Below are 27,787 nucleotides of genomic sequence, written 5' to 3'. Positions count from 1 at the left end.
TAGACTTGTAGGCAAAATAAATATTTTTATTGGCACAATAGCCCCCTTTTTAAAAAGAAATCAACCCTTGTGTATTTTCCAAACTTACAACTCTTTGACCATCTTTCTCATACAATATTGTTACAGTTTTACTAGTCATTGATTATGTTGTCAACATAATATTAAAACTTTAATTAGTTCAAAACAAACAAACAAACAACCCATAAGGTATCCCAGTGGCAGAGATTATGTTCTGAATGTCTTAGCATCCCATAGCTAAACAATACACTGAGAACTCTGCCTACTTCCAATTTTCTCTGTTGTGATAAATGTCATTTCCCTGGGTCATAGCACAACATAAAGATCAGCTGAAGTGGGAGAATATTTCCTTCTACCTTCCCAATAATAATAGCCAAAGTGATCAATCCACTTCAAGTTGTACACCACTTTTTTGTTTTAAGCTAGTGTTTTATAGACCTGTTTTATAAAAGGAGAAAAGAGACACCTCCTTGTATAATTCAGATGTAGTTCATATATAGTTATATATTAAGACTTTTTGAGAAGACAAAGGACATTTCAAAGAAAAAAGGGAGGTTAAAGCATTTTTAAAGGTGTCTACTGCACAAGATCAGGCTTTCAGTGTAAGCATCTTTAGTAGTTCTACGCAAGTTCATGTAATTCTCTAAACACTTGGCAAAAAACAGCCTCTCCAAGAGCTAACCATTTTTACAATAGGTTATTCTCTTCTTTGGAAATGGCATTCCATAACAGCAGTGGAAATGGTTACTTCAAGCTCTCAGAGTGAATCAGTTATTGCACAGTTAAAAAATACCTCATAGAGGTCAGTGGTGTTTCTTGTTGCTGTTGTTGAAAAATAACAATCTGGACTATTTATACACGGGGTGGGTCTAGGAGTTTTCAAGTCTTAGGAGGCACACCTCTACACAGAAATAAAACTATGCACAAAGAAACAGCAGGAACATAACAAATAAATACGAAGACTTGCAAGATAATCTGAGTGTTCCCCGTCTTGCGCTGGCTGCAGGAAGATGGGGCTTGTCCAGTTCGCGACACCGGGAACTGGAGTGTGAATGCAGCACAGCACAAAGGGCTGCGTACAGGAGCTGTCACTTTTGCTCTCTACAGATACTTCCATCCACATGATCCACAAGGAGAATTCCACCATGTCCTTGGACCCTTGAGGAGAAAGAAAAACAATGAGTCAGAAGCAAAACGTACTAGGCACAAATGCAGCATTCGCCAGTGTATTTGCTGGGTAACTCCCAAGACAACTTTTTGGAAACCGGAGAAGATGACTGGAGGGCACATCAAGAGAGCTGCTGGATTCAGTATGGAAAGGTGGGCACAGAACTGGGTCGTGTTTACAAGGAAGGTTTTCATGTTGTTCCTTAGCTGTGCTTGAGCCCTGGATCTTTGGGAATTTTATCCACTTGAGTTGGGCGTCGGTTCTGCAAGGCTCACAGCTCCAGCCCAAATGCAAAACATTCACCTCAGGATTATCATTCCATCAACATGAAAGTATTTACACAAGATGAAGTAAGTGCTTACTTAGTATGGTAGTGCAAAATATTTTCCTGGTTTATTTAAAATGGAAGACAGACCTTAGATGTGTGTTCTTTATTTAGTAATAACTAAGACACAGGAATAACTGCAATTTACACGCCAGGGAAAAACAGACCCTAATTTTACATTGGCAAAAGATATCCTGTATTTTGTAGTGCAGGATTGCAGAAGAGAAGGCGGGGGGACCACTCTGTGGCCTTCCAATTGTTTTAGCCTACAACTCCCATGATCCCTCATCATTGCCTGTGCTGGCTGAGGCTGACAGAAGTTGTAGGGCAAAAGTACAGGAGAGTCTCACGTTGCCCACCGAGTATAATGATTAAATTGTTAAACTAGAACCGCAGAGACACAGGATGAAATCCCCTTCAGCCACAAAACTAAATTGGTGATTGTAGGCCAGGCCACTGCCTACCTCACAAGGTTGTTACAAGGAGAAAATGGGGGAGAGAGAACAGTAGATACTGCAGGGAAAGGCAGGATATCAATGCAATGAATGAATGAACAGCTGAACGTTTTCTGACATACAGAGCACCATGTTTTGTGCATGATGGAGCAATGCCACAACCCTCGCCTTCAGTTACCACTCACAGCTCACGCATAGCTCTACAGTAATGCTGAAGAAGTTACCTGCAGTGCCAATTCACGGCTGCATCTCTTGCTTAGAGTTGGCAGATCTGCTAGGGGAAGAGACAGCTGCTAACAGTCCACTTACGATTTCTCGTCTGATTTCACCGACAATAGATTCTTTGATCTAAAAACAAGACCATGGATTAAGTCAGAGTCTGTCGCAGGTTATTCAGATGAATTCATAGCCCACACGACACCAAAGGTTCAGATTCGGCAGCCGCTCCTCCCAGGCTCCTTCTCAAGCTTGGCGCCAAGAAGGAATCACCACTCACTCAGCTGCTGGAACCCCACCTCCTCTTCAGCACCAAGGCTGGGAAGAGGGCAGGCAGCTCCCCGGCATGCGGGAGAGGTGGCACACGCACCGTGGTGGGCAAAGTGGTCAACACCTAAGGTGGGGCTGCAGCTGATCGCCCGGGTTTTCCCTTCCAAAACTGGTGCAACACAGAGACAAGGTACCACAATGGTGGGTGTTTTGTGAGCCCACTCAAGTGCTTTTAATGCCCCAGAGGAAACCCAGCGTTTCACAAACTATGGGGCAGTAGGGGTAGAGAGGGTGGTGCCCTTTTCTCCACTCGGGCACTGACCAGCTGCTTTGGGCAAATTAATGATTTCCTCCAGAAATGGCATCTATCTCCACCATTCTCGCAGCACTGCTTAGCTGAGTGTCCTTTAGCAAGGGAAATGCTCAGGCCACCCCCCTGGTTTCTATTTTAACTTGTTGGTCTGGGAGGCAGGATGTTGCAGAGAAGTGCTCTTCCCCATTCCCATGCACAGGCCTGAGCTGCCTCTCTCATTAGCCCTCTTCCTTGTTACCTTGCAAGTAATCGCTGAGGGTTTATTACCCAACTGATTCAAATCTCTCCAGTACCACTGCTTCTGTTTATCAGGGAGTTTCAGGGCTGCAGTCATGAGTAACTGAGTATGAGCAGTGAAAACCTTGAATGGCCTCTGATCCAGGGTCTCTGCAGGACTGGCTTCTTCCAGAAGAACCCACACACCAAGCCAGATAAATCAGAGGCCCTTCCCCTAGAGGAAAGAAGGCCTTCTCTGTGAGGGAACCCATGGCACTCCTTCGACATGGCCTAAGTGCATCCTTTTTCACACGCTCAGTGGTATCTAGGCTGTATATACCCAGCTTCTCTGATAGTTTTATCTTGCAGTCCATGTATTGCTGTCTCTTTTGTGGTTCTTACTGCCATTCATTGTATATTACATTTTACATGGATTTGTTTTGTATTCTGCTTTGAGGGCATTTCTAAAAAAAGGTGGAGCATAAAACCTGAATGTAACTAAATGAAAATCAAATGCAAATGATGATGCTTATCTTCCATCCACAATGGAAAGGCAGGCAGAGAAGGCTTGACTTACTGAGCAGGTGTAAGGCTGCATATCTAGCTAGCTTTGTTCCTTCCTCAACACCCTTCAGGACTATAGCAACTGGCAGGCACTGAAAGTGAAGGAGTCCAGTTGCAAGGCCAATGACGTGCCTGGAAGAACCAGCAGTCCTTCGTGGGGACCTGCGCTGCCTGGCGTGGGGGCGTGGCAGGCAGTCCTAGCTCCTCACCTCCTAGAGTCACACTCTGCTGACTGTATGTTGCCCTGCACACACGTGTGGCTGTGCTTCTCCCTCCAGCTGCCAGGGAGGGGGAGACACACGGCGTCTAGAGCCGTCGCAGTGCTGCATGGGGTCAGGACGGAGCTGTAGGCAGCTGCCCCGGAGAACGCGGGAGTTCCAGCCCTGGCAATGGGGGGCAGGTGGGGGTGACGGGAAGTACAAGCTGGGAGAAAACGAGACAGCGGCCAAAGCCAAGGAACAAGCTGGAAATAGACCTGAACCAAAACAACAACACCGACAACAAAAACCTTCTTGTTGCCCCAAAATGCTGCCCAGACTTCTACCATCTGCTTATCAGGCCAACCTGGGTGGGGAGGGCCAGTCCAGACCCTGGAGCACTTCAGCACCCTGGAAGCTGCTCCCAGTGGCAGTCCTCGTGGTGGCCCATGGGGCAGCCATGCAGAGCACCATGGGTCTGGGTTCCAGCCCCAGTGATTCCCAGCGATACCCTGCCTCCGGGATGCTGCTCCTTCCGGGCCAGTTGCTACCCACTCCAGGCAAAAGGCAGAATTACAAAAGCTATGAATAAATGTGATGAAAATAAACACTGCCTTCTGAAATAAACTGATAAAGACTTCTTAAATTAGCACAGTTAATGGATGAGCAAACAAGATTCATCTTTGTGGGAAAGAACAGGACTAGGAACAGGCAACTTGTGTTCTATTCCTGGCTTTGCAACAGCAAGGCTTCCTGTGTGACCTTGGCAGGAAGTTGTAAGTCTTCTTACATCCAAGTTTGCTTTCTACAGTGAGGAATAGCTAGGCACTGTAATAAATAATTTTAGCAAAGGATGCAACTCCTCAGCTGGAAAGTAACATGTAAGAAAGAGCATTGGAGATGCAACTGGTCTGCTATTTGTTTTTAATGCTTTGCAGTGGAATATATTCCCCAAAGGACATTGAAGTGAAACAAAGAAAAACAAACAAACAAACCCAAAAAACAAAAAAACATGCACTGGAATTTACTTCTCCAAAACAGCAGTTTTGCAAAACAGGTAGATTGCATGCGTTGCTCTTTCTGGAGAAGCTTCTTGGTAGTAGAAATGCCTGCATATGCTTATATCCCTTCACCCTACCAAGAAATTGGCATGACTCACACATGTGAGGCCTTGAGAGAAGAAGGCTGTGGGGGGACATGATCTCACTCTATCAGTACCTCAAAGGCAGTCACAAAGAGGTAGGTCAAAATCTCTTCTCATTGATACCAGAGAGTAGGATACAGAATAATCCATTCAAGTTGCAACAACCCAGATTCAGGCTGGACATCAGGAATAGCATCCTTACTGTCAGCAATACAACAGTGGAACCAGCTGCCTAGGTGGGCTCTCCCACACTAGAGACATTTAAAAAGAACCTGGACAGCCATCTGAGTGGGATGGTGTAAAGTGGTGTCCTGCACCAGCAGGGGGTTGGACTCGATGGCCTTCATGGCCCCTTCCAACTCTACTATTCTAGGATTCTAAGTGCACCAGTCTCTTGAAAAAAGCATCAAGAAATGATCCAGAAATATTAAACTATCATTCTCTTAGAACAATTTAAGAAGTATTCCCTGCTAGTCAGTGGATGCATTATTTAAGCAAAGGACTTCAGCACTTGTTCTTTTTGCATGCGTATAGTCTATAAATCAGACTGAATGTTCCTCAAGCCAAGAGGAACAAAATTAAGTATCTTTGCATTGTTGCAGTTCTCTTCTGTGTGGCTGCACTCATTTCTCTGAAGGGACAGTGGGCTCTTTGTCATTCCAGTAAATGGTTGCAGGTCAAAAGCTCAAACACATTACTGTCCACTCAGGCATATCCTGAAAGATCATGTGCTTTTTATGCCTCTTCCTCTCCCCACCCCTCCCCATGAACAAGACAATTCAGCATATGGGAGGAGAATAACCGAGTGAACCATGAGCTTAACATTTGTGAAGAAACAGGATGGATGCATTCCAACCGGTTTCCCTGCAATGGCTTCATTCTGCTTTGAAGCCAACAAGGCAAGGCCGATGTGTTCAGAAGGTATGAGCCACAAAGATGACCTGCTGGATCTCCAGTAGCAGCCATCAATTTAAGCCTAGCAATTAAAAAGAATATTTATATACTGTCCTTAGTCCATACAGGATCTCAGGACAGATTGCACAGAAAGGACAGTTTACATAGAAAGTGTGCTCATCCTTTCCTCAGATATCCAACTCAAAACTGAAAGTTCATTCATGTTCTTTCAAGTGCACAGTATCAGGCCCAGACACAAAACAAGTCAGTTTATGTGCTATGGAAACCCAAACTACAGGGTATATGTTGTCGTTAAATAATGGGTTGTCATTACATGTAGACCTGGACCAATTGTTTAACTATGAATTATTGACTGTGAACAATGATCTTTGTACAAACACTGGATACAGCACCATTAATCTAGTTCCCTAAATTTACAAGGCTCTTGGATACAATGACTGGAGGGTAAAGGAAGTTTATGCAATATTTGTATTATGTGGTTAAGTTTTCAAATTCTAGCCAAGTAAGGCACAGAGAAAAACATGCTTCCTTTAGTTTCCAAGACAGTCTCTTTTATAAAACAATGTTTTAAAAACCTTAGTTTAAAAGCCAATGGATTATATTTATTTATTTAAACTGGAGTGTGCTTTGTTGGATTAGTCCGACAATTGCTAAGTATTCTCTCCGTGCTAAGTTCAGGCGCCTGGATGGCTTTTGCATTGTTGCGCTCAGAATATGTTGAAGTATAAATGCAGCTGCTTTCCTCCAAATGTTTGGCACTGCAGCTCCCATCAGCCTGGACGGTGGTCAGGACTGCTGGGAGTTGTAGAATGAAACATCTGGAGGGCACCAGATATGGGAAGGTGAGCTACACGCCCCCCCCATGCAATCTTTAAATAAAAAGAGGTAAATTCAGCCCTCAGTATTTCCACGAGAACTTTTCTCAGCCCACACTCAGCCTTCCCCTCCTTGCACAGCTCTCCCCAGTGAAGTTTAGGAATGAGTTACTAGGGGAAAAGCTTCCAGTTTTGCATCTGGCCAACTTCTCTCAGAGTCGGGGCAGCAACATAATTGTTTTCTCCAACCATTTATACTGATTCATTTACTTCTGATCCTTTAAATTATGAAATTGCATCTCATTTGATTTAAGCCTTCAGGTGCATTATAGAGTGAGACAGAGAGAGGGAAAGGTAGACAGAGGGAAAGGGAGACAGAGACAGACTCCTTCCAGGAGGAAATTTCTAGTCAGCCCGTCCCTAACCTCTCGGATGACTTGCTGCAGTTCCTCCTCCTCTATGCTCCTGTGCATGTCTTCAGCCGCTGGTGCAGGAGGCATTTTTTCAAGTTTCTCTTCCATCTCCGCTCTGCCTGTGGCGTGTGCCTCGGAGCATTCTGCTGGCTGCCCTGCTCCTGCTCTCGCTGGCGGCGAGGGCATCAATGCCACAGATGCCCGGTAGAGTTTGACACCCTGGGGCTTGGACCTCCTCGCCTTTTCCAATGAACGTGCACCAGCTTTTCTACTAGCTTGACTAGAGCACACGGAAGAGGAATCGGAATTTCCACCCGGATCAAATGTGGATTCGGAGCCTTCTGCTGGAGGTGTCACCATTTCAAGTTCTCCCAGTCCCAAACCCAGCTCTGATTTCAGAAATGATTGCTCTCGAATAAGTTCAGAGACCTGTGGATTTGGAGGTGCAGGACAGAAAAAAGAGACCGTTGCTTTACCCAGCACCATGTGATAATTACAGAAGGATAAACAGTAAAACCCCTGTACCCACTGTTTCAGTTACCCATGGTGGACAGCAGTCTGAAAAAATTAAACAAAAAATTCCAGGGAGAGGGAAGAGGCCCACGAGGGCAGCACTGTGTCTCTCAACACAGGAATGCTCCCCTTTCTGCCCACCACTGGCCTGAAGCAGCACCCACCACAGAAAGAGAGAGAGGGAGAAACAATCGGAGGGGGCAGAGATATCTGCAGTTTTTCCACTTTTCCAGGGGTGCTGTGCCCCGTCCCCTGTGAATGTGAGGGCCAACTGTAGAGTATATAGTGTTCACTACCACCTGTAGTTTCAGGAACCTGGGGAGGGGGGTGCTTGGCACCTTTCCCCCATGTATATGGGGGTCCTACTGTAACAGGAACACAAAATGGGTGTCATACTCCTGAGCCATGCACCATGTTCTGAACTGCACTGGAACACACTCCATCCCCACCTATCTCCAGACGCAACACAAATTCAACAGTGTGCCCCACCTCTTCATAGTAAACATATATAAATGGAGATCGCATTACTTCGGTTGCCTTTCTGATCCTACCAGAAGATGATCTGGGCCTGTCATCAATGATGGCGGCGTGTTGCTAGGGCCTGCCTAGCCATCTGGTGGCCTCAGCTAAGCCATGTAGCCAACGGAAGGAGGGGGGCAGAGCGTGCAATGTCTGTGTGCTTCCAGGATTCTCTCCTATGGGTTTAACAACTATTATGCACTGCCTTGAGTGTCTTCTTCCAGTGCAGAAAAACAAAATAGTTTATACTTCTAAAACCCTGAACAAAAAACCCCAGGACCTTATGGGACCCCTCACCCAATGTCCCCTTGCCCCATGGCTCAGTTTAGCTAGGCAGCTTTGCAAACAGTGCCCCAAAGCTGTTCGCCTTTTGTCTGCTAAAGCCAAAGCCCCAAGCTGAAGAAAGCTGCCTTAAACCCTCAGAGACCTGACTTCCTTACTATTCATTAGTGATGTGCTCAAGTCCTTTACTCCAAGCCTCCAGTCAAGTCTCAGGTCTCGACTTTCAAGTCCAAGTCAAGCCTCAAATCAATTCAAGAAATCTTCAAGTTGAATCTCAAGAGCCAACTTTAACAGAAGAAAGGGAGGTGGTGGTGGGGTGTGTGTGTGGGTGGCTGGTGGGGAGAGTTGTAATCTCCCCAATGTTCCCATCTGCACTTAGCAGGGAATACAGAACACCCCACATTTGGGGGCACTCCCCCACCAGCGATTCATTTAAGCTGTTTTTGTTTGCTCCTTCCTGGAAACAGAGCAGAGGCAGCATGCAGGAGAAGCGCAAAATGCACTAAAAAGAGCCGAAGCCATCCCCCCATACCGCAACCGCTCCCTTGCCCCCAACCCTGAGTGTCACAGTCCCTATGCAAATGGAGGCCTTGCATATTTACACAAGAGTAAGGCAAAATTTACTTGGGCCCTGACATGAGTCCCGGCCATGGCTCTTGGGGGTACTTACCGGTTCCATCACGTGCAGTGGAGAAGGGCACGACAAATTGTCAGCACTTCTGCTTCCATACATGCCCTAGAGGAGGAAAGCAAGAAGAAGTTGAGATCATCTTCATTTCTGGAAGCTTTCTAAACTGTTCAACTGCCCATGCTACCTGTTACCTTTGCAAAAAGTGACTGACAATCGAGATAACCAAAAAAGACCCCCCACACAAAAGGGGCAACACATATTATTCTACGCAGGCAATTTGGATGCTGTCCTATTTCCATTAATGAAGGAAGGAAGCATATTTAAAGCTTTTTTGTCCCCACAATTCCTCATTTTCTCTTTCCATGATTGCATTTGCCTCCTGAAAATTAAAAACCTGGCACTGCAGAAGATGGCACTTGCTTAGCAGGTAGTCAGAGCTATTCCATCCAGAATGCCAGCCTCCTCAAACGATACATAGCCAGAATACTCCAAAGGAATGAAAGTAAGCACCCTGTTGTTTGGTTGGACTTCGATCGCAAAATCTCCTTCTCGGGGTTGCTTAGGTCAAGAAAGGAGGAAGACTCCACTGTTCCTGGATGGCGGATGGATTACAAAGCTTGACCGTTTGTGGCGCTAACATGAGGGGTGGGCAACATGTGGTCCTCCAGATGTTTTGATTTAGAATTCCTATGAGACCTAGCCAGCTCAGTCAACAGTGAGGGAACATGGGAGCTGTGGGCCAAAACATCTGGAGGGCATCATATGGCCCAGCCCTGCACTGTATTTACATTTAAAAGATGTTCCCAGCCCTGATTTAGGGTGAAGGCCACATTCTTTCAGGGGAAATCTAGTAGCTGCATACCAAGGGTAGGCAGGGCCACAGTTGGTGGCAAGCAGAGACAAAGCCAAAAATAGAGATGAGCTTGAACTAATAGCAGGCTATTTGCCTGTCACCCCCTTTCTCTTCCTACCTCTTTATCTCTTGTTTCCTCACTCTTCCTTCCCTCACAAAAATCCCTGGCATGGCAATCTGGCTGAGGAAACAAGGTCCACACAAGGAAAACTAAGTCTAATTGCTGTGCTGGAACAGGACTGAGCGAAAGAAGCTGTGGCTAGTTCCTAGTGCAGGTTGCATTCTGTCCAAAGATCAGCACTTCCCCAACTCGGATGCAGGGCCAAATTGTTCTGGAGCAAGCTGCAGCCAGGCGGCTTCCAGAGAATGGGCAGCACAACAGCAGCCCCTCCTTAGCGTTCCCCTGGAGGAGAGCCAACTCTACCGTCTGGCTGCAGTCATCTCACCACCCACAGACGACCACCCAGGGGACAGGATCAGCACTTCTCCTGAATGGCTGTGATCCCACCACCGCAATGCTGTGGGCGGAATGGCCACCTGTCTCAGCGGCTCGCTCCAAACGGCTCTGATGCCGCAGGCTTGGCAACACACCAGCATGCCTGACAGCGACCCTTAGCCTGTGAAACGCCAATCTACGTGAAATTGGCTCCATTCGAAAACAGACTGTTCAATGCAACTACTGTCTGTGCCAGTGGGAAAACAAAGCCCAGCCCAGGAGGGGAGAGAAACTAACTCGCTCCTGATCTTTCCCGTTGCTCTATTTCCCTTACACAGACGTGTCTACGAAATGGATACTTTTGGATGGACGATGCAGCTGCATCATCATCGCAACCGCTGCCGCAGGGGGCCGTTTTCCATCAGGCAGCAGACATGCACTACTCAGCTCCACTACAGTGGAACTGGGAAGATCAGACCGGGCCATTAAGATTGGCTTCCGTGGCAAGCATCTATTTCCGAGATACACAAACATTTGCGGCAATGAAGGAAACACAATACCCACCATCAGCGTTTGCTGCCTGAAAGGGGAAGATACATGCATACTCCTTAGCTGTTCTTCAAGACCGAGGAGCCGTTCCTCCAGCTGCATTTCTAGTTCCTGAAGCTCCATACGGACAGATTTTCTCAGAGTTTGGAGCTGATCAGCTTCATATCTAAATTGGGAACAAGTTCAATGGAAAAGAGAGCACTGTTTGAGCTCTGCTAAATGCACAAATCAGCAGAAGAAACTGAGGAACTTGCACCATATCAGGACCTAACACATTCGTGTGGAAAAGCAGGGGTGGAATTTGCCTCTCCTACCCAGTTATTTTATTATTGACTTGGGGTTGCAGTGGTTCAGTTTTAACTTGTTAGCATAACAAACCCTTTCCCTTGTCACTTCTGTGATGACAAACAGAGGTGATTTCAATGCAACGATTTCAGCTTAACAGGTTCTAACAAAAATGTGGACGACCTGTGGCCATCTAGTGTTTTGGCCCGCAGCTTCCATGATCCCTCACTATTGGCTGTGATGGCTGCGGCTAATGCTTGCTGCTGCAAGTGAAAACATCTGGAGGGCACCACAGTGGGAAAAGGCGAATTGAAGAGTTGGCTAGCCCTACTGGGACCTGGGTTCAAGGCTTCAATTACCACAAAGTACACTGGGACCTTGGCTTAGTCACGGTGTCGGAACCAAATGGACATTACAGCCTTGAGAAGATAAAAACCAGGTGGCGCAGAGAGCTCCTTGGAAGGGCGAGCATTTATAGTATATTGTGATAAATATATTAAGAAAAACATTGCTCTGCTTTTCCCACTGGCATCATCAACCCCATCCATGCAGGGAGACGCAGACAGGAAGGTGCACTTGATCAGGGTTTGGAGCAGAATATTTGGAGGTGCCAGCGAAGCCAGCATGGAGCGCCCTCCTTTGCTGTCCCAGATCACACGAATGAGATCAGCTGGTGCTCAGAGGAGCGGCTTTTCTGAGAAGTGCTCAGTCTGCTGCCTTTGTCACCACTTGCCATTCTAGTTAGAGCTATGAGTGGCACGCAAATCCAAGCCTTTCCTTGAGCTCCACCTACACCCGGATGTGCTGGTCAGGCAGGGATTTGGCCTGGGAACTGGAGTTTCCCCATCCCTGCTCTATGTGATAAGAGAGCCAAAAACTGAAGGCTGAGCTACAGAGTAAAAATCATCTGAAATCTTAAGGAATTGGAGCTCAGTGTTAAAGAAAAAAAGAGAAGAGAAAGAGAGAGAGAGAAGAGGAAAAACAAAAAATGCAAGAAACTTACCAAGAAGGAAGCGATCATAAGGCAATGGGACAAAAAGTTGGTCTTGACAATATTCTGAACTGAACATACAGGAGAATGCTGGCAAGATGGGTAAAAATCAGCAGGGAGAAAGTTGCACTGGTCTAACGTGAGTGATGATTGGAAACAAAGCATTTTAGTAATACAGGCAGAATGAAGAGACCAGCTCTAGACGTGCAGAAGGGGAAGGAGGAGCAGAACCAGCCAGCTTGCTTGAGCAAGGTGAGAAGAAGCATGTTGTAGGATTAATTCAAGACTGTACACCTAGAAGAAAAAACAGTGCTTTCAAATTGAAAGCAAACTGGTTGGGAAGGGTTTGGTGCAAACACCAGGCACTCACTTGCAGGTATAAAGACAACAGCAAGTTATCCCAGTGAGAACTGCTCTGCTTACCTTTCTTCTTCTGTCATGTGCTGATAAACTGTGGTTTGCTGCCGCAACATGGCCAGTTCCAAATCCATCATTTGTGTCCTAAAGAGGTTTAGATTCCTCCTCACAATCTGAAGATCTTGGAAGGTATTCTAGATAGGTATAGAAAACAATAGTATTTGTACTCTTGAACTCCAGCTAAAAAGAAGCAATTCTGCTAATACACTTCACAGACACAATCTAGGTTCTGTGTATCAGAGGTGGGCAGAAGGTAAGTAGATCTCGTTCAGATGTTTTGAATTCCAATTTCCAGAAGCCCTTGATGTCAAAGGTCAAAGGTCAGGAATCCTGGGAGCTGAAGTTCAAAGCAACTGGAGCCTTTCTGTTCAGCCTTGCTACAGATATATGTCACATCTGTACTCTCGAAGTACAGCTAGAGAGTACTCGTTCTGCCAATGCATTTCTATTATTAACACAATCTAAGTTCTGTATTGGGAAACAGCAGCTTGTGGCCAGTGGGCTGAGTCAGCCTTCCCACCACCTCAACTAGAGCTCTCAGGTTGCTTCCTGATGAGGATTTTATTGCCCTGCCTCATTTATTTGTGGGGTCCCCAGATGCTACCTCCTTCTGCTTGAAAACCTCCCATTGCTTCTTAAAAGAAATCTGTTATGGATGGATGGATGGATGGATGGATGGATGGGAGGAAACACTGTGCAATGCCTTGATACTGCCAATGTGAGGAGTTGTCTGTGTAGAAGCTCCCACAGTTAGCCCTGAAAACAGCTCAAAGTTGAAAAGCATGGAAGGTGGAGGGAGGGCTGGATATGCAGGGGAGAAGCAAATCCCGTACGTCAGTCTACTACTTTCCTCTAGCAAGGGAAGGGGAAAAGAGATGATCCCCAGAAGGGAATCCTATATCTCTCTCGACATCTTAAATCTGCAGAGTGACCATTCTTTTATCATGAATAAAATACGGATGCAGAAGAAAGCACCACTTACTTCATAGAGAGGTAGAATGGATGATCTCTGGGCATTGTAAGGGGGTGTAGTGAAGTCATGACCTCTCAGCATTGCATTCTAGAGTCAGGAAAGAATAGAAAACCACCGCGGAATGAAGTACAACACATTTTAACAACTTGGTCCGTTGGACACACTAAAACGAGTATGCAACCAAAAAGCATCCATTTTGCAGACAACATGACAGGTAGCAAACACCATTATGGAGAACTTTAAAGAACACAGAAAGAACATAGACCATTTCCTCTTGCCTGTTTTACTCTTCTCTAATAAATGAAGCTGTAATCTTAGGCATGTTTAGACAGGAAAAAATGTCCTACGGCTCCCGGCATGCCCCAGCTGGCCTGGAAGCTGGAGAACTTTTTCCTGCCTAGAAATGCCTATGACTGTCCCCTTTATGGGTAGGTTAACTGCCATTTCAAGCAAACAAAGACAAACTGTTAATCCCCTTGCTCTAGCTGTATCCATCATCTCTCTCTCATTCTCTCTCTCTCATTCTCTCTCTCTCTCACACACACAGAGGGAGGGAGGGAGGGTAGGAAAACCTTTGCCCCTTTCAGCATGGAAATATGCAGCAAGTCCAGTAAAGGAGTCTTATGTACTATAGAAACTGGAAAAACCCAGATTCCACAAACAGGATAAGTAAGGTTGTGCCACATTCGTAATTACCCGGATTTCAAAATTTCTGGTCAAGTTTCGGGAAACCCCCATTTGAAAACTAATAACAAATCAATATCTTTTGTATCTTAAGTAGGATTTCTATTTGTGAAAGGCTCTACTAAAATATGAACATTCCCCTACTGCCCAGAAGACAGAGTTGCATCTGGCAAGTATATTGGAATATAACAAAGCTATTAGGTACAGATCATGGCTGTAAGAAGGGAAAAATTTTATGGTCAGTTTTGGAAGGAGCTAGTGAAAGGCAGCCTGTAGATAGAAGGTGTTTAATCAAGATGTGGTAGATAAAGTGCTATAAAAATATCCAAAGCTATCAAAATACCCATTTTCACTACCAAAAGACTTGGTTCAGATTCTACAGTTACCTTGTCTATGTTTATTTCTTTTCTCCATGTCATGATGGAAAGGATTTTTTTTTTTTTTATCAGGAGCATGTGTGGTGTACAGATCTCTTGTACAGAACTCTGTCCTTAAGGGTTTCCTTTCCATTTTATGTTGCATATAATGGCTCATCCTAGGCCTACCATTCTGTGCTGGCCCTCCAGATTGTGGCCTCCCTCAGGTGCGCAACAGCAGGTGCCCGTGAGAACCCCCTGGGCACTCCTTAACAACAAACGGTCCTGTGCCACCTTAAAGGCCATAAGCTTCATGGGAAAAAATGAACAGGGATCCCCCAAACAGAGGCAAACAACGAAACAAAACAGTGGGGTGAATGAGAAATATATGATGCCACACAAGTGCATTTCAGACCCCTTCCAGGAAAAGCCTGTTTATGCCATCAGTCATTTGCTCATATTCAAGGTTTCCACAAAGGTTGCCGCAAGGTTGCCAACAAGGGCTCTTTGCTCTTCTGGTTGCCAAGGATGCCAAATGAAAGAAATCAAATTAAGCCTTTATAAGGTTGAGTTCTCATGTTTCAACTCCAACTTATTTATGTGAAGGACAATGTGACTCAGCTTAGAGGGCATCTAATTTGGGTCTGGGAATTCAAATCCCAGGTTAGCGGTGGACTTGCAAGATCGCGTGTTGGGCACATTTCGGCTCCCTTGGTCATTAAAACAGACGACAAGCAAGAACAGTGTTAAGGGCCTTCAGCCTTAGGGGTCAAAAATCAAAATCAAGGTCCCCACATGACTTTGAGTGCAGCCCCCTGCCAGTCTTGCCCTTTAGCAAATGCAATGCAATGCAAGGGTTGTGATTTTCAAACTAAGTTCACCCCTTTTGAGTCTCCCTTGGGGTTTGCCAGCAATTTTATATTATTATTATTGTTATTGTTATTGTCATCATCATCATCATCATCACCATCACCTCCACCTCCACCTCCACCATTTTGCTGTGTACATAGTGTCATAGCAAGAGTGCACTCTGAGGAGGATCAGGGAATTGGTCCTAGGGCTACTGAACTTGCCAAATCAACTTGGATGCCAGCAGTCTTAAGTCAGCAACACACACGAACTCACCCCTTGACATGCTGATGGACAGGTATGGCAATCCTCCCCAATCTGGTGCCCTTCAGAGAACTGGACTGCAACTCCCACTACCCACAGCCACCATAATGGACCAGGTGGCTGGGTATGATTTATTTTAATTGTTGCCTGTCCCTTTCATCATGGAACTCAGGGGGACCACAAGCCGGTCCCCCGTGGCCTCCCATCTAAGAACTGACAAGAGTCGAGCCTGCTTAGCTTCAGCAGCAGGGCTGCTCCCTGGGCCTTCGGGCTGTTCCCTAGGAATCACCGCCCCCTGCTCCTGGAGGGCACCAGGCTGCAGGAGACCGTAGAGCAGCCCCACGCTTTCTCCCTTACCTGTGAAAGGTTTTGTAAAGAGCTTCGGATATCATGCAGGACCCTCCTGAGTTGCATTTCCACCGTGGAGGGCGAGCTGGTGGAGTGGAGCTGGTGGGGGTGCCCAACATGCCTCAGTGCGTGAGGACAGCCCAGAGAGGAAGGCATGGCGCCGCACGACGACCCAGGGGTGCTCGGGATACTGTGGGCACTGAATGTTCTCATGCGTGCACAGAAAGGGAAGTCCAGGCAATCAGAAGGGATTGAGTGCAGCGAACACGTCGACTGAGACATGTGTGTGGGGAGGTGCAAAGGGCAACCCTGCATTCTGCTGCAACATGGCTCTTCCATCCCTTTGTTTGCCGCAGGCTGGGAAGACTCTTTCCGAACGGATGAAGGACGAATGAAAAGGGTAGAGGTGCACCTGGGGGGACTGTCCTGGACCTCACCGATGGGGGGCTCATCTTCGCTTTCCTCCTTCCCACCTTCCTTAGGTGTGTCAAACTTGTAAGTGAATGAAGGAGGGCTGCACAGTGTTTGCTTCCCTGGGGTTAGCTGGACATTGACGGAGGAGACGACTCTCACTGGGTTTAGCAGTACAGTGGGGAGGGACTGTGAGCGCCTGAGGTCGGCCGTCTGATGTCTCTGCTTGAGAAGGTCTTTGGATCGGAGCAGAGGGCGGCCAGCTCTGGAATCGGATGAACCACTGATCTTCGTTTGGGCTCTCTGCAACGCAATCGCAACCTTTTCTACAGAGGAAGGAGATGAACTGGTGCTTTCCAAAGAGGCCACTGACTTAAGTATATGGTGAGTTTTGTATGGTGGAAATTCACATTCGCTGCTTTTGTCTGCATCACTCTCTCCACTGCCTTCCTCCAGTGCTCCAGACTCAGCCTCTTCATGTTTTCTAACGAACTCTCCTTTGCCAAGTCCTTTACCTTCTTCACTTTGAGTTTGCCCAGCTCCACCTCCTGGAATTCTCTGGCCTCCCCCTGCATTAGTCCCATAAAGCACATCCCTCCCTTGCTGCTCCATTTCTGAGAGAAGGAATTTCTCTTCATCAAGCTCATTAAAATAAGCCTGTTGTTCAGCGACGGGCGTCTTGAGTTCTTCACTGTAAGACGTCACTGTCATCTCGCTGTCACAGCTGTCGGCACTGCTTCCCATGGCCTGCAACGATTCGTGTCCCTGCCAAGAGCATGTGAGAAATGAGCGAAGAGAACCCAGCTGTGAAAAACAGCAGAGTTGCACCTTCACACTCAGGAAAGAAAAAAAAGTAACAGCAGAGGGCACTAATTTATCATATTTTGAAACCATTCATGTTTTTTCTTAAGGCATCTTAAGATCCTGAATTCGGATCCCTTTTCCTTTCACAGAGAAATGATATGCCCATCTCAGCAAGATGCCTACTACAATTGCACAGGAAAGACCTGGACAGACAGTCCTTTAAGAAACTCAATGCACAAGTACAGCTTGTTTTGCTCAAGCTAACATGCCATGTTTTCTGGTTTTCAACACATCCATTCAAATAAGCAGAATTCTACACATGGTATCTGTACAAGGCTGCTTTTTGGCTGGATCAGCACCAACAGCTGGCATTAGCAGTGGGCTCAATGGGTCACTGAGGCCAGGAAAAATTGTTTCTCAATGTGATTTTAAGTGACTAAACAGATGCTGAAACTTAAAACTGACCAGTTTTTCTGCTGGATAGCTCAATGCAGGTGTTAACCCAGCACATGGCTATGTGAAAAAGGCAAGCTCTATGTTATGGTTAGGAAAGGAAAGGAATCAAAACCAGAACAGCAATATCATAATGCATTTAGAGCCAGTGTGGTGTAGTGGTTAAGAGCACGGGACTGGGACTCAGGCGATCTGGGTTCTAGTCACCACTCAGCCATGGAGCCAACTGGGTCAACTGGGTGACTTTGGGCCAGTCACAGACTCTCAGCCCAACCTACCTCACAGGGTTGTTGTTGTGGGGATAAGATGGAGGAGGAGAATGATGTAAGCTGCCTTGAGCCCTTTGTAGGAAAAAGGCAGGATATATATTGAAAAATAAATAAATTATGACTCTGTGGTACAACCACACTTCAAATACTACATATTACCCTTGGCACTTCTAAAAGGGATACTGTAGACTGAGGAAAGGGTAACCAAAATGGTCAAGGGGCTGGAACAACTCTCATGTGAGTAGAAGTTTCCAAATTTGAGACGAATAGGTTAGAAAAAAAAGGTGGACAGGCAGAGAAGGGATGTGATGGAATAATAAACCATGGTACATGGTGTAAAGAAAACAGACAGGGAGAAGTTTTTCCTCTCTCTCATAGCATTAGAATCTGTGCACTGAATGTGGGAGATTCAGAAGAGATACACAAAGCTTTAGAGTTGGACTCTGGCAGGGCCATCTAGCTTTCGTTAAGGCCCCCAGGGTGCCTTTTGGGTGAAGAACATGATGACACTATTTACATAAAAAAGTAAATAAATATAGTGAAAGAAGTGGTCCTGTGACCCCTAAACATTGGTTGGAGGCCACAGAATCAATCTGATTCCTAGCTTTGAGGTTGGAGCTGGGGACTGGAGCTCTGATTCCCCTCTTGGTTGGTGTGGAAAGAACAGGACAGGCAGTCCTCTGAGGTCAGGAGAAGGAACCCCAAAGGGCAGCTGATGTCAGAAAAATGTCCTCAGAGATGAGTCAAAGGGGTGGAGAAGAGACTGGAGTGGCGAGGATATGAGGCATCTTGAGGCTGCTCCAACCCCCTTCCTTCTCTCTGAAGTGCCCCTGCTAAACAGCCAGTAACAGCTGCCTAGCAGAAACAAGAAAAGAAGCAGAATTTGCCTCTGTTGCTCCTGCCACTCTGCCCAGCCAAGCCACAATCCTCTGAGTTTGGGGATTTCTGGGCCTGTTGGTTGACTGGATCCCTCAGTTAGGGAACGTGCTACTACAAGGTGTAGTGATGGCCACTACCTTGCATGGCTTGCAAAGGAGATAAGTCAAATTCACAGAGGAGGCAGCTGGCAATGGCTACGGGTGGCTGTCTATTGCCTTCAGTGTCACACCTGCGCCTCTGCGAACAAGTGCCTGGGGAACACGAGCATGAGGACGCCGTTGCACTCGCGGCCAGCCCCTGCGACTGATACCTGGCTGACTACTGCGCAAACAGAATGTCTGACTGGACAGGCCTCTGGCTTGATCCAACCGGGTTCGTCTTATGTTTTTCTGTACCAGAAGCTTCTCAGACACATAGCAGATTACTAAGTGTGCAAAGAGGTAGGAAGAGAAGCAGGTGTGTACATATGTGCATACAAGGCAGAGACCGCGAACACATGCCAGTCACTGGAGAAATTTACCTGCATCTGACTTAGCAAGAAGCACTCTGTAGAAGAATCCTCTGCAAAGCCGCTGCTGTCAGAATGCTGACTGGCTGATCGCAATAGCTGGTCTACGGAAGAGGAAAAAGGAGAAGTGGAAATAAATGCAAAGCAGTCTTAAAGGGGTCTTTGCCAGGTCTTTTGAAGCACCTCATTGTAAGACTGTGTTTACCTAATAAAAGGGCACATGCATTTATGAACAGGAATGAGGTATCTGACTTGTCCCAGGGATTTGGCATTTGAAACCACTACACTTTTAGTACCATAACTGTGAGAAAGGCAACAATTTTCTTTTTACACCTAATCATGAGGTGTAAATGCCAAAAAGAAAAGGAGACCATCATATATGACCAGAGGTATAATAGTAGCCGTATTTTGTGTATTTTATGGGATGGATGCACAAGATTTATGGGAACCTCAAGATGAGTATAATGAGGTTTAGCAGGAACCACTAATCCTCCAAAGTTTGTGTGTGTGTGTTTTGGTAAAATCAGTCATCTTCTGAATTTTAGTTTGCAAACAGACAATTCTTGAGCCACAAGTTCTGTCTAGAAAAGGCATACACTAATTTCTACCCCTGAAGACAAGTAAAGCTCACTCACCCAATAAAATGATTCATCCTCCCCCCCACCCCACCCCCCACACAAAGAAGTTCAACACCCACAGTCACACACAACAGCTCAGCAAACTTGGTGGTTTTGCAACCAGTCTTGGCTGAAAAAATGGAGTTGTCAAACATCTGGGAAGTGTCAAAGCATAAATAAAGGCTGCTTTTCACCCAGGTAGAATACAAATGGTGGCAGCTTGAGCTAGCAGCAGCTGCTCCATGAATTTCAGGTGATTTATTTTCATTGGCTTCAATGGGTTTTATTTGCTTAAAATATTCCAGTTTAAGTCACTAATAGTTCTACATGTCAAGTTTGTTTGTTTCTTTATTTGATTTCTATACTGGCCATTAGTCAAAATGACTTTCTGGGCAGTTTACAGTATCATAAAAAACAGCACGTAGAATAAAAATTGTAAAAATTATTAAATAAATAAAAATTAAACCAAACATACAAATGAATATAATAAATACCAAGAACATAAAAGATAAAAAGTCCCTTTAAAAGGTTAGTTTAACCATTTAAATACTGGACAAATAAAAAGGTTAAGAAGCTGCAGACACCAGATCTGGTCCATACTAGGAATGCAAACAAATATTGGAGGAAAAATGCTCCCATAGTCCAACTAAAATGATGACCCCAAGCATGAAGAAGCAAGTCTGCTCTTATCCGCACAGAACATCTTGGGCTCCATTTCTTGGTCATGCAGAAGTGTGATGGAACAGTGGGAATTTCTTAAAAAATACAGACAGACTTCATAAAGGTGAGTGCCCCTTGCAGAAGACCAGATCAAATATTCGTTATTTCTAAGACTACTACACTTCAGACTCAGTTCACATGCTCTGCTTAGTGTGGGCTTCTACCAAAAGGCAAGGCAACCCTCCCCGCAACACACACTAGAAAACCGAGCACCCCCTACCTTGAGAGTTCCAACCACAGCGAAATGGACTGAAGAGGCTGGCACCAAAGTCTGCTGAACTTAGTGCTGGTTTCCATCACGGTACAGCAAATGCCCTATTTGCATCTAGTTGCAAGGGAGCACTTCAAGTCAATCTAAACGAAGCTAAGCTAAGCTCAGCATGATGGCAGCGTTCACACGGAGTGACTTCAGCAAGCTTTTGGAGCTAGAAGTCTGTACTCTTGAGGCAACTCACACTCTGTGTGGGGAAAACCTTCAAATATACTATAAATCCCAATACTAATAAAGTAAGCCATAAAGAAGCATTTTACAACACAAGATTCACGTTTATGGGAGCATTTAATGCCTAAGAAAAGTAAATATTTAGGCAGGAACCAAAACCCTCCTTTCCCCACCCAACTAAATTGTTCTAAGAAATTCTATAATTTATACAGAATAGCCAGCAACAAAACTGTGGAATTTTCTGTAGAGCATTTTTGAAGGTTTTTGACTCCACAAAGCTTTGATCTTAAGTACATTTTTACAAGATGATCATGAAAGAAAAATAAATAATTTGGAGTCCAACATACTCGAGAGTCTTCTAGAGCAGATCACATAAACTAAAACAAGTTTTATAACCCAAGAAAGCTTTCTAAATTTGCTGCAGTTGAATTTATTCATTGTGAGCTATGAATAATTTGATAACTTCACACACAGGTTGCTCAGAGATGAGCAGCGGCTTCTCTGAGGGGGAAGCCTTTCAACATAATTCTCTCTTCTATTTTTAAATGCAGTAAAGACAGTTACTGCACTCTTGGTGTCAAAATACCTGTCAAAGTGTTTGTTATCTTGCATTGGGATTAGATTCCACTCCTGTACAAAAGTACAGTCTTTTGCAACCTTTTACGAAGGAGAAATGCAAAACAATTAATTCTCTCTTTGCATATATGGGCAGCCCATCAAAAATGGATGTGAGCACAAGAGGAAGTTTAAATGCGCACATAGTTGTAGGTTATTGTACAGGCAGTCCCCGGGTTACGAACCAGCTCCATTCCTGAGAAAATGGAAATTTGTCTTTAAGTTAGATGTAAGCCAAATCATGTGTAGTTGGTCCTCCACATTTGTGGGGGTTGGGGTATAAGATCCCTGTGAAAGTGAAAAAACCACAGGTCTCTTTCTCCGCTTCCCAAACCCACCAGGGGCTCCTCTTTGCAGCAAGGAAATGCCAGAGAGATTTCCTTCTCCAGATGGGCAGAGAAGGAAGGCCTGCTTTGGAGGCCTCCCTCTCTCCCCTTTTGCTACCTTCTCTCTCTATGGTAATGATGTTTTTCCACAGTAATTTTTTAAAATTAATAGGATTTAGAGCAGTTTCTTTGGAAGTACAGACAGTCATAACTCGGGAACTGCCTGTACCATTACACACACTGATATGGCATTGCAAAGATTTTTCTGAAGGAGGCTGTCTTAGAATAGCTTCAATGAAGTCGTACCGAAATGGCAACTGCTCAACACTAATACAGAGTTTAGGATAGAAGTAGCTGGCAATGACCTGGTTCACACAACGCAACAACTCATCATGGATGATCAGCCAGGGAGGGTTGTCCTCTCCTGTAAAGTTGGTGTAGTTTCACAGTAGGGGGGCCTATTTTCTATGAACAAAAATGCATGGTGGCTGCCTGGGTCTTCCGAATCCAGCAAGGGTACTTTATTGTGGGTTGCCAATAATGGCTGCCGAGCTGCCTGGCTGGGGTAGCCAAAAAGGTCTTTGCCACGCTTGCCAAGCAGCTCAGTAGCCCGTTCTTGGCACACTGGCTTTGGGTAACATGGCAATCCCTTGTGAGTGCAACAACTTCTACTACAACCCATGGGTAGTCAAGGTGGGTTGTCGACCTCAAACAATCCATGCTGTGGGAACTGTTTGCGCTTCTTACAACACAACAAATCCCCGTGCTGGGTTGCCATTTCCTGTGAACCTGGCCGGTGTCTGTTTTGATTGTGTCTTTCCATTCTTTTCTCTAAATTCAGAACAGGCTCAGCATTACAGGCTATACTCTACAAAAGGACTGTGTGACTATTTCAGAATAGGTATCTTACATGCAAAGCGAGTCGGACCACTGGTCCACTTCTAGCATGGCTCTCTCTGACTCTGAGTCTCCACGTAGACCATTCGGAGCCCTGCTAGCTTTTCTTTTTTTAAAGCTAGATGTGCTACTGTTTGCCTGGGACCAGTTACATGCAAAACACACGCTTTAGCATTGAGCTATGGCTCCTTTGCCTTCTTTGGCAAGGAAGACCAAGGAGGTGAAATCGAATTTTACGTAGGCAGGCGTTTGCAAGCCACCAAATCAAAAGCATTAAATAGCAAGTGCAAACATCCACATGGATGCGGATCTCAGCTTGCTCTAGGGCCAAGGGCCCTGGGCAAAGACTGCTTAGGAACAAGTGGGAAAAACACTTAGAAAGCTAGAGGGTGGGTTGCAGTGCTCGCGCTTACTGTGTACTGTAAAGGACATACACATTCGCTAACATACATAGGATTTTTTAAGAGTTCACATCAGCACCTTATCATACATTCTTATCTGCTGAACAAACTGAGTTGAGCCCTACCACCTCAGTTAATTTTACATTCTGCAGACTCAGATCTAGCTCTAAAACCAGAAAAACAGGATGAAATCAACGGTGCAGTCTCTGTCAAATTTTTCCACCCAAGCCTAAAGTTGGTTAGGAAAAGAGGAGGAAAGGGGAGTGCAGGTGTCTATATTCACGATTAATTTTCATCACCTGCTTTTATGACTCGAACGGCTTCAATATGCTTTGAGAGCTTCTGATCCTAGCTCCCCCACCCCACCACCACAGCCCGATGTAATTTTCTTATCTTGCCCACTGACTTCTAGTCCTCCAATTTATAATGCCCAGGAAACACTGTGACAAGTGGCATTTGCCAACTGAAAGGATCAAAGTAATCATCACAATCCAAGTCAGGCTACTGTTCCTGAACCAAAACCATGAGATGCCATACCAACAGATCCATTTTCAAGAGCACCCATTAAATCAACTGTACAAGGCTGGCCATCTTTGGAATCTTGGTAAGATTTCCAGAGATGCGAAGCAGAGAAGGATCTAAGCAAAGTCTTGAAGGGCCCAGCATCAAACTGGGAATCCAGATTCAAATCCCTGCAAAGCTATGAAGTTTACCGAGTGACTTTGGGCCAATCAGGCTCACACGGGATTATATGCAATGTCAGCCCGACTTAGGTCCAATTAAGTTCAGTAAGCCTACTGTAAGCAGCACTAACTTTGGATACAACTCACAGCCATTGCAAGGATAAAATGAGGTGGGATAAGCCTTGTACACTGACCTGAGGTTTTGAAGAGGAAAGTGACATGCAAATAATAACTGAGGCCATGTCTTCTGACTGTGACTCGGAGAAAATGCAGGCTTGAGTCTTAGCTGAACTTGGAATTTTAGGCTATAGCTCCACAGGAGAGCGCATACCCTGCATCCAGGAAGGCCCCAACTTCATTCCACAGAATTTCTAATTTAAATGCCCTATGGAAACAACTCCAGGAACCAAGACCTTGGAGAACTACTGCAGGTCCAAAGTTTGTCATTGTTGTTTCTTACAGCTTAGGGAAAGGCTATGAATGAAAGCCCTCCAAAATATCCTGTCCTTGACAGCCCTGAGCAGCTCTTGTAAACTCAAGGCTGTGGCTTCCCTGATGGGACTGAGCCATCTTAAAACTGGTCTTTCCCCTCTTCTTCTGCCTTTGACCCTCCCTAACATGACTGCCTTCTACCAAATGCCTGATAAGCAAACCATGCAGACTCAGTGTTAGCTAGTTCCACATGGCCCCATTTCATTCCTGAACTTTAAAGAAAGCCAGGCATTGACATCTCTCTTAAATGTGCTGCAGCCTCATTTTTAAATGAAAGTTACAATATCTTCAGCGACAGCCTCGTGGTCTGCTTAAGATTCACCCATCAGGTTATTACTGAACGAAAGGGTGAAAGTAGGTTGCTTTCCTGAAGCAAGTTTCCCTGAGTTAGCACTAGTGCAACACTCCGTTTTCATAGCTTGTAGCAAGTGAATCTTCTTGTTCCAGTCTGACCACTTCAACAAACAGAAACCCAATAAGCAAAACATATCTCCATCTGGGTTACGTAAGAGCAAATGCCAGCACTCAACACACCAGATAAACTTGCTTTCTGGCTATTAAGATGCATTACCCATAAAGTGCATCCCATTATCTGTACTTGACTGTGCCCCCACCCCAAAATACATTTTCAAACAATGGGGATTTATGGCAAATTTTATATTAAGTCCAGAAAAAATATAATAAAGAGGACATGTTAAAAGCTTGCATTAAAGCATGGATCAGTACAATAAAATTCAGTGTACTTAACATAAAAAATGTCAAGAATCTTCTTTACACTTTCTAGTTTTTTTAAGCGAGTGTGAAAACCCATCAGATACGGTACTGCGAACCTATTAAAAATGACTATTGGACTACAGTAAGTTATACAAAGCAACTAGAGTCTCATCTTTGGAAGTACAATAGTGTCCAAAATTGCGAGTTCATGACATTCTGTGCTAAGCAGCATAACTCTGATAGAGGAAGAAAAACATCCTGCATGTAAACAGCATCTCTGAACCAAGCTGTGTCACTAACGACAAAAACAGGCAGTATAATGCAGGTGATGGAAACAAGGGGTCATTCTGCAACATTAGCCTACAGCAGCCTCCCCCAAACTGGGGCTCTTTGGATGTTTTTCACAACTCCCAGCATTCTTGATGATTGCCCATGCTGGCTGGGGATGATGGGTGCTGAAGTCAAAAATATGTTGGCGAAGGCGAGTTGGGGCTTTCATAGGAGACCAAACCGAGGCTGAAGGGCAAGGGCATCCCATTTGCCTCTGCCAGGAGGGTAGCTGAGCCAGGGCTTGCAGGATCAAAGCAGCAGGTCTGTCTGATCAGCAGGGACAGTGATGTCTGGTGACACACCCGCATCCACCCACAGCTGGTTCACACAGTTGCAGGAGGAAGATAATCCACTTGGCTTTCTTCTCCCACCATGCAGGCTGGCTGCGTGCTGGCTGGATTTCCCTAATTACTCACCATGGTGTGGCTTATGGTGTGGCCTGCTGGTAAAGCCTGCCATGCCGTGGAAGAGGCAGCAATTCTCACATAACTAGATAACGTCCCTTCGATCATTTGAGGGCTGCTTCCCTTTCAAACTAGCCATGGCCAAGTAATATGGCAAAGAGTACAAGCAAAGGTGTTTATGCATGTCCAAGCAAGTGGCTTGTTAACCTCGTGAGAACGGGACATCTCTGTGTACTTCTCTGTTCCTTCTGAGCCTAGCTGAAATTTTCACACCTATCCTTGTTGTCAAGCAGAGTAGTCTAAGGTGGATTGGCCTGAATAGGCAGTCAAGGCCTGTTAGTTTTACCAAAGACCTGCTCCTAGTGAAGATGAAAGCAGCTAAAAAGCATTTTTTGACTTTGAGCTAAAATGGTCCTCCCTGGGGCTGGGAAAACAAGCTTTTGGAAGTCTGGTGGTCTTATGCTGTTCGGGGACAAGCTGTAGCTCTCCTTCCCTTTCTCATGCCATCTCAGGTCTCCCAGCCAAAGTCCAAAGTTCCACCCAATCCAAGACATGTTGCCAGCTCACTATTTCATAACTGTCTGCTGATTCCAATAAACTGTATTAGCATGCTATGCGCTGTGGCTGCTTATGCACAGTGCACATGTGCTACACGCGCAGACACGCACCCACGCACAGCTGTGCCATTTTCCATCTCTCCTTGGGGTTCTTGCAATGAGGACGGTCATTATGAGCACTGGCATTTCTAAAGCTACAACCACACCAGTCACAAATGCAAAATATGGGCTCCCACCCTTCTCTTTGCCTAGTCAGCCGGGCCTCGGGAATAGGACTGAGCTTTCTGGGGCAACAGCGATGCTTCTGGGAGTCTTCCATGTCTTTCAGCTCTGGCAGGGAGTCCTGGCACACCCACACTCTCTTTCCTGGAAGAAAGGCACTGGCTATGTATTGCGGAAAGCAAGAGGAAGGGACCCCTTAATTAAAGATACGCAGATTTAATTTAATTCAAACAAACATTTCTATCCCGTCCTTTCCAACGAATGGCTCAGGACGGCCTACAACGATTTAAAATATCACAATCATACAATGATAAAACAGCAGATATTAAATCAATATAAAACAGCACTTCATAAAACTAAGGGAAAGAAGGAAGCTAAGGGAAAGATGAAATGAATGTGATTTATCCCTACTATTAGTTTTGTCAAAAAGAGGGACAATTTGCCCAGTGTATCACAATGTCCCTTTGTTGTAACAATGTACCATTAAGCTGATGCTTTGGATCCCTGAAGCATCGCTGCTCACATTGCTTGTGATGCATGTTTCTGAGTGAATGACTATACAGCCTTTTCAAATATTCTTCTGATTTTTCACCAGTGTGCATTTTTGGTTTTGTACTGTATTATCAGGAGTTGCATAGCCTATGGCTTTGTTCTGTTTGCATATAATGGAAAAGAAAGAGGGCTGGGTGATCAATGCTGCAATGGGCCTCACTGTGCCAAGGAGCAGAGAATGATGGACGTAACTGATGTGGTCCACCCAAAGGAGGATGAAAGTGTAAACCAGTAGCAATACGCTCCTATTTGGAAGTTGGAAGTGCAATCCTACAACAGACTGACTGTGGGGATGGCCCCACTGAACACGGCGAGACTGGAATATAAGCAGAAATGCCATGTAAGGCTATCCATGTGCCCATTCGCACAAAGCTTCTGTACAGTCAGCACTCAGAAGAACAGAAAAATGATGCATGCACCACACATATTTAGGTTTAAAGGAGATGTAATTCTATGGTTAAAATTGTCATATTAAATAACAGGGCTCCACGATTTAAAAAATGTACAACCTC

The 27,787-nt window shown here is 45.4% G+C and overlaps 1 protein-coding gene across 6 annotated transcripts in view; it reads right to left on the bottom strand.

Annotated features, from left to right (window-relative positions):
* The window catches only part of ITPRID2 (ITPR interacting domain containing 2), a 67,251-nt gene continuing 39,464 nt past the window's right edge, over positions 1-27,787 (bottom strand). For 5 of the 6 annotated variants that reach the window (XM_044426948.1, XM_044426951.1, XM_044426950.1 and 2 more), the window contains 9 exons: positions 19,316-19,407; positions 15,989-17,155; positions 13,488-13,565; positions 12,512-12,639; positions 10,828-10,978; positions 9,014-9,079; positions 7,042-7,458; positions 2,191-2,314; positions 1-1,176 (listed from right to left, as the gene is read on the bottom strand). In XM_044426948.1, the coding sequence (XP_044282883.1) occupies positions 2,204-2,314; positions 7,042-7,458; positions 9,014-9,079; positions 10,828-10,978; positions 12,512-12,639; positions 13,488-13,565; positions 15,989-17,155; positions 19,316-19,407 (2,210 nt within the window). In that variant the 3' untranslated portion in view covers positions 1-1,176; positions 2,191-2,203. Of the gene's footprint in view, positions 1,177-2,190; positions 2,315-7,041; positions 7,459-9,013; positions 9,080-10,827; positions 10,979-12,102; positions 12,383-12,511; positions 12,640-13,487; positions 13,566-15,988; positions 17,156-19,315; positions 19,408-27,787 lie in introns of those variants that run through there. The other variant, XM_044426952.1, reaches the window with a different exon arrangement.

Source organism: Varanus komodoensis, unplaced genomic scaffold, assembly GCF_004798865.1.
Source record: "Varanus komodoensis strain SLA01 unplaced genomic scaffold, ASM479886v1 scaffold18_1, whole genome shotgun sequence".
In the NCBI taxonomy this organism is placed as follows: domain Eukaryota; kingdom Metazoa; phylum Chordata; class Lepidosauria; order Squamata; family Varanidae; genus Varanus; species Varanus komodoensis.
Note: the sequence above shows the minus strand (reverse complement) of the source record. Positions and strands in the feature narration are given on the sequence as shown.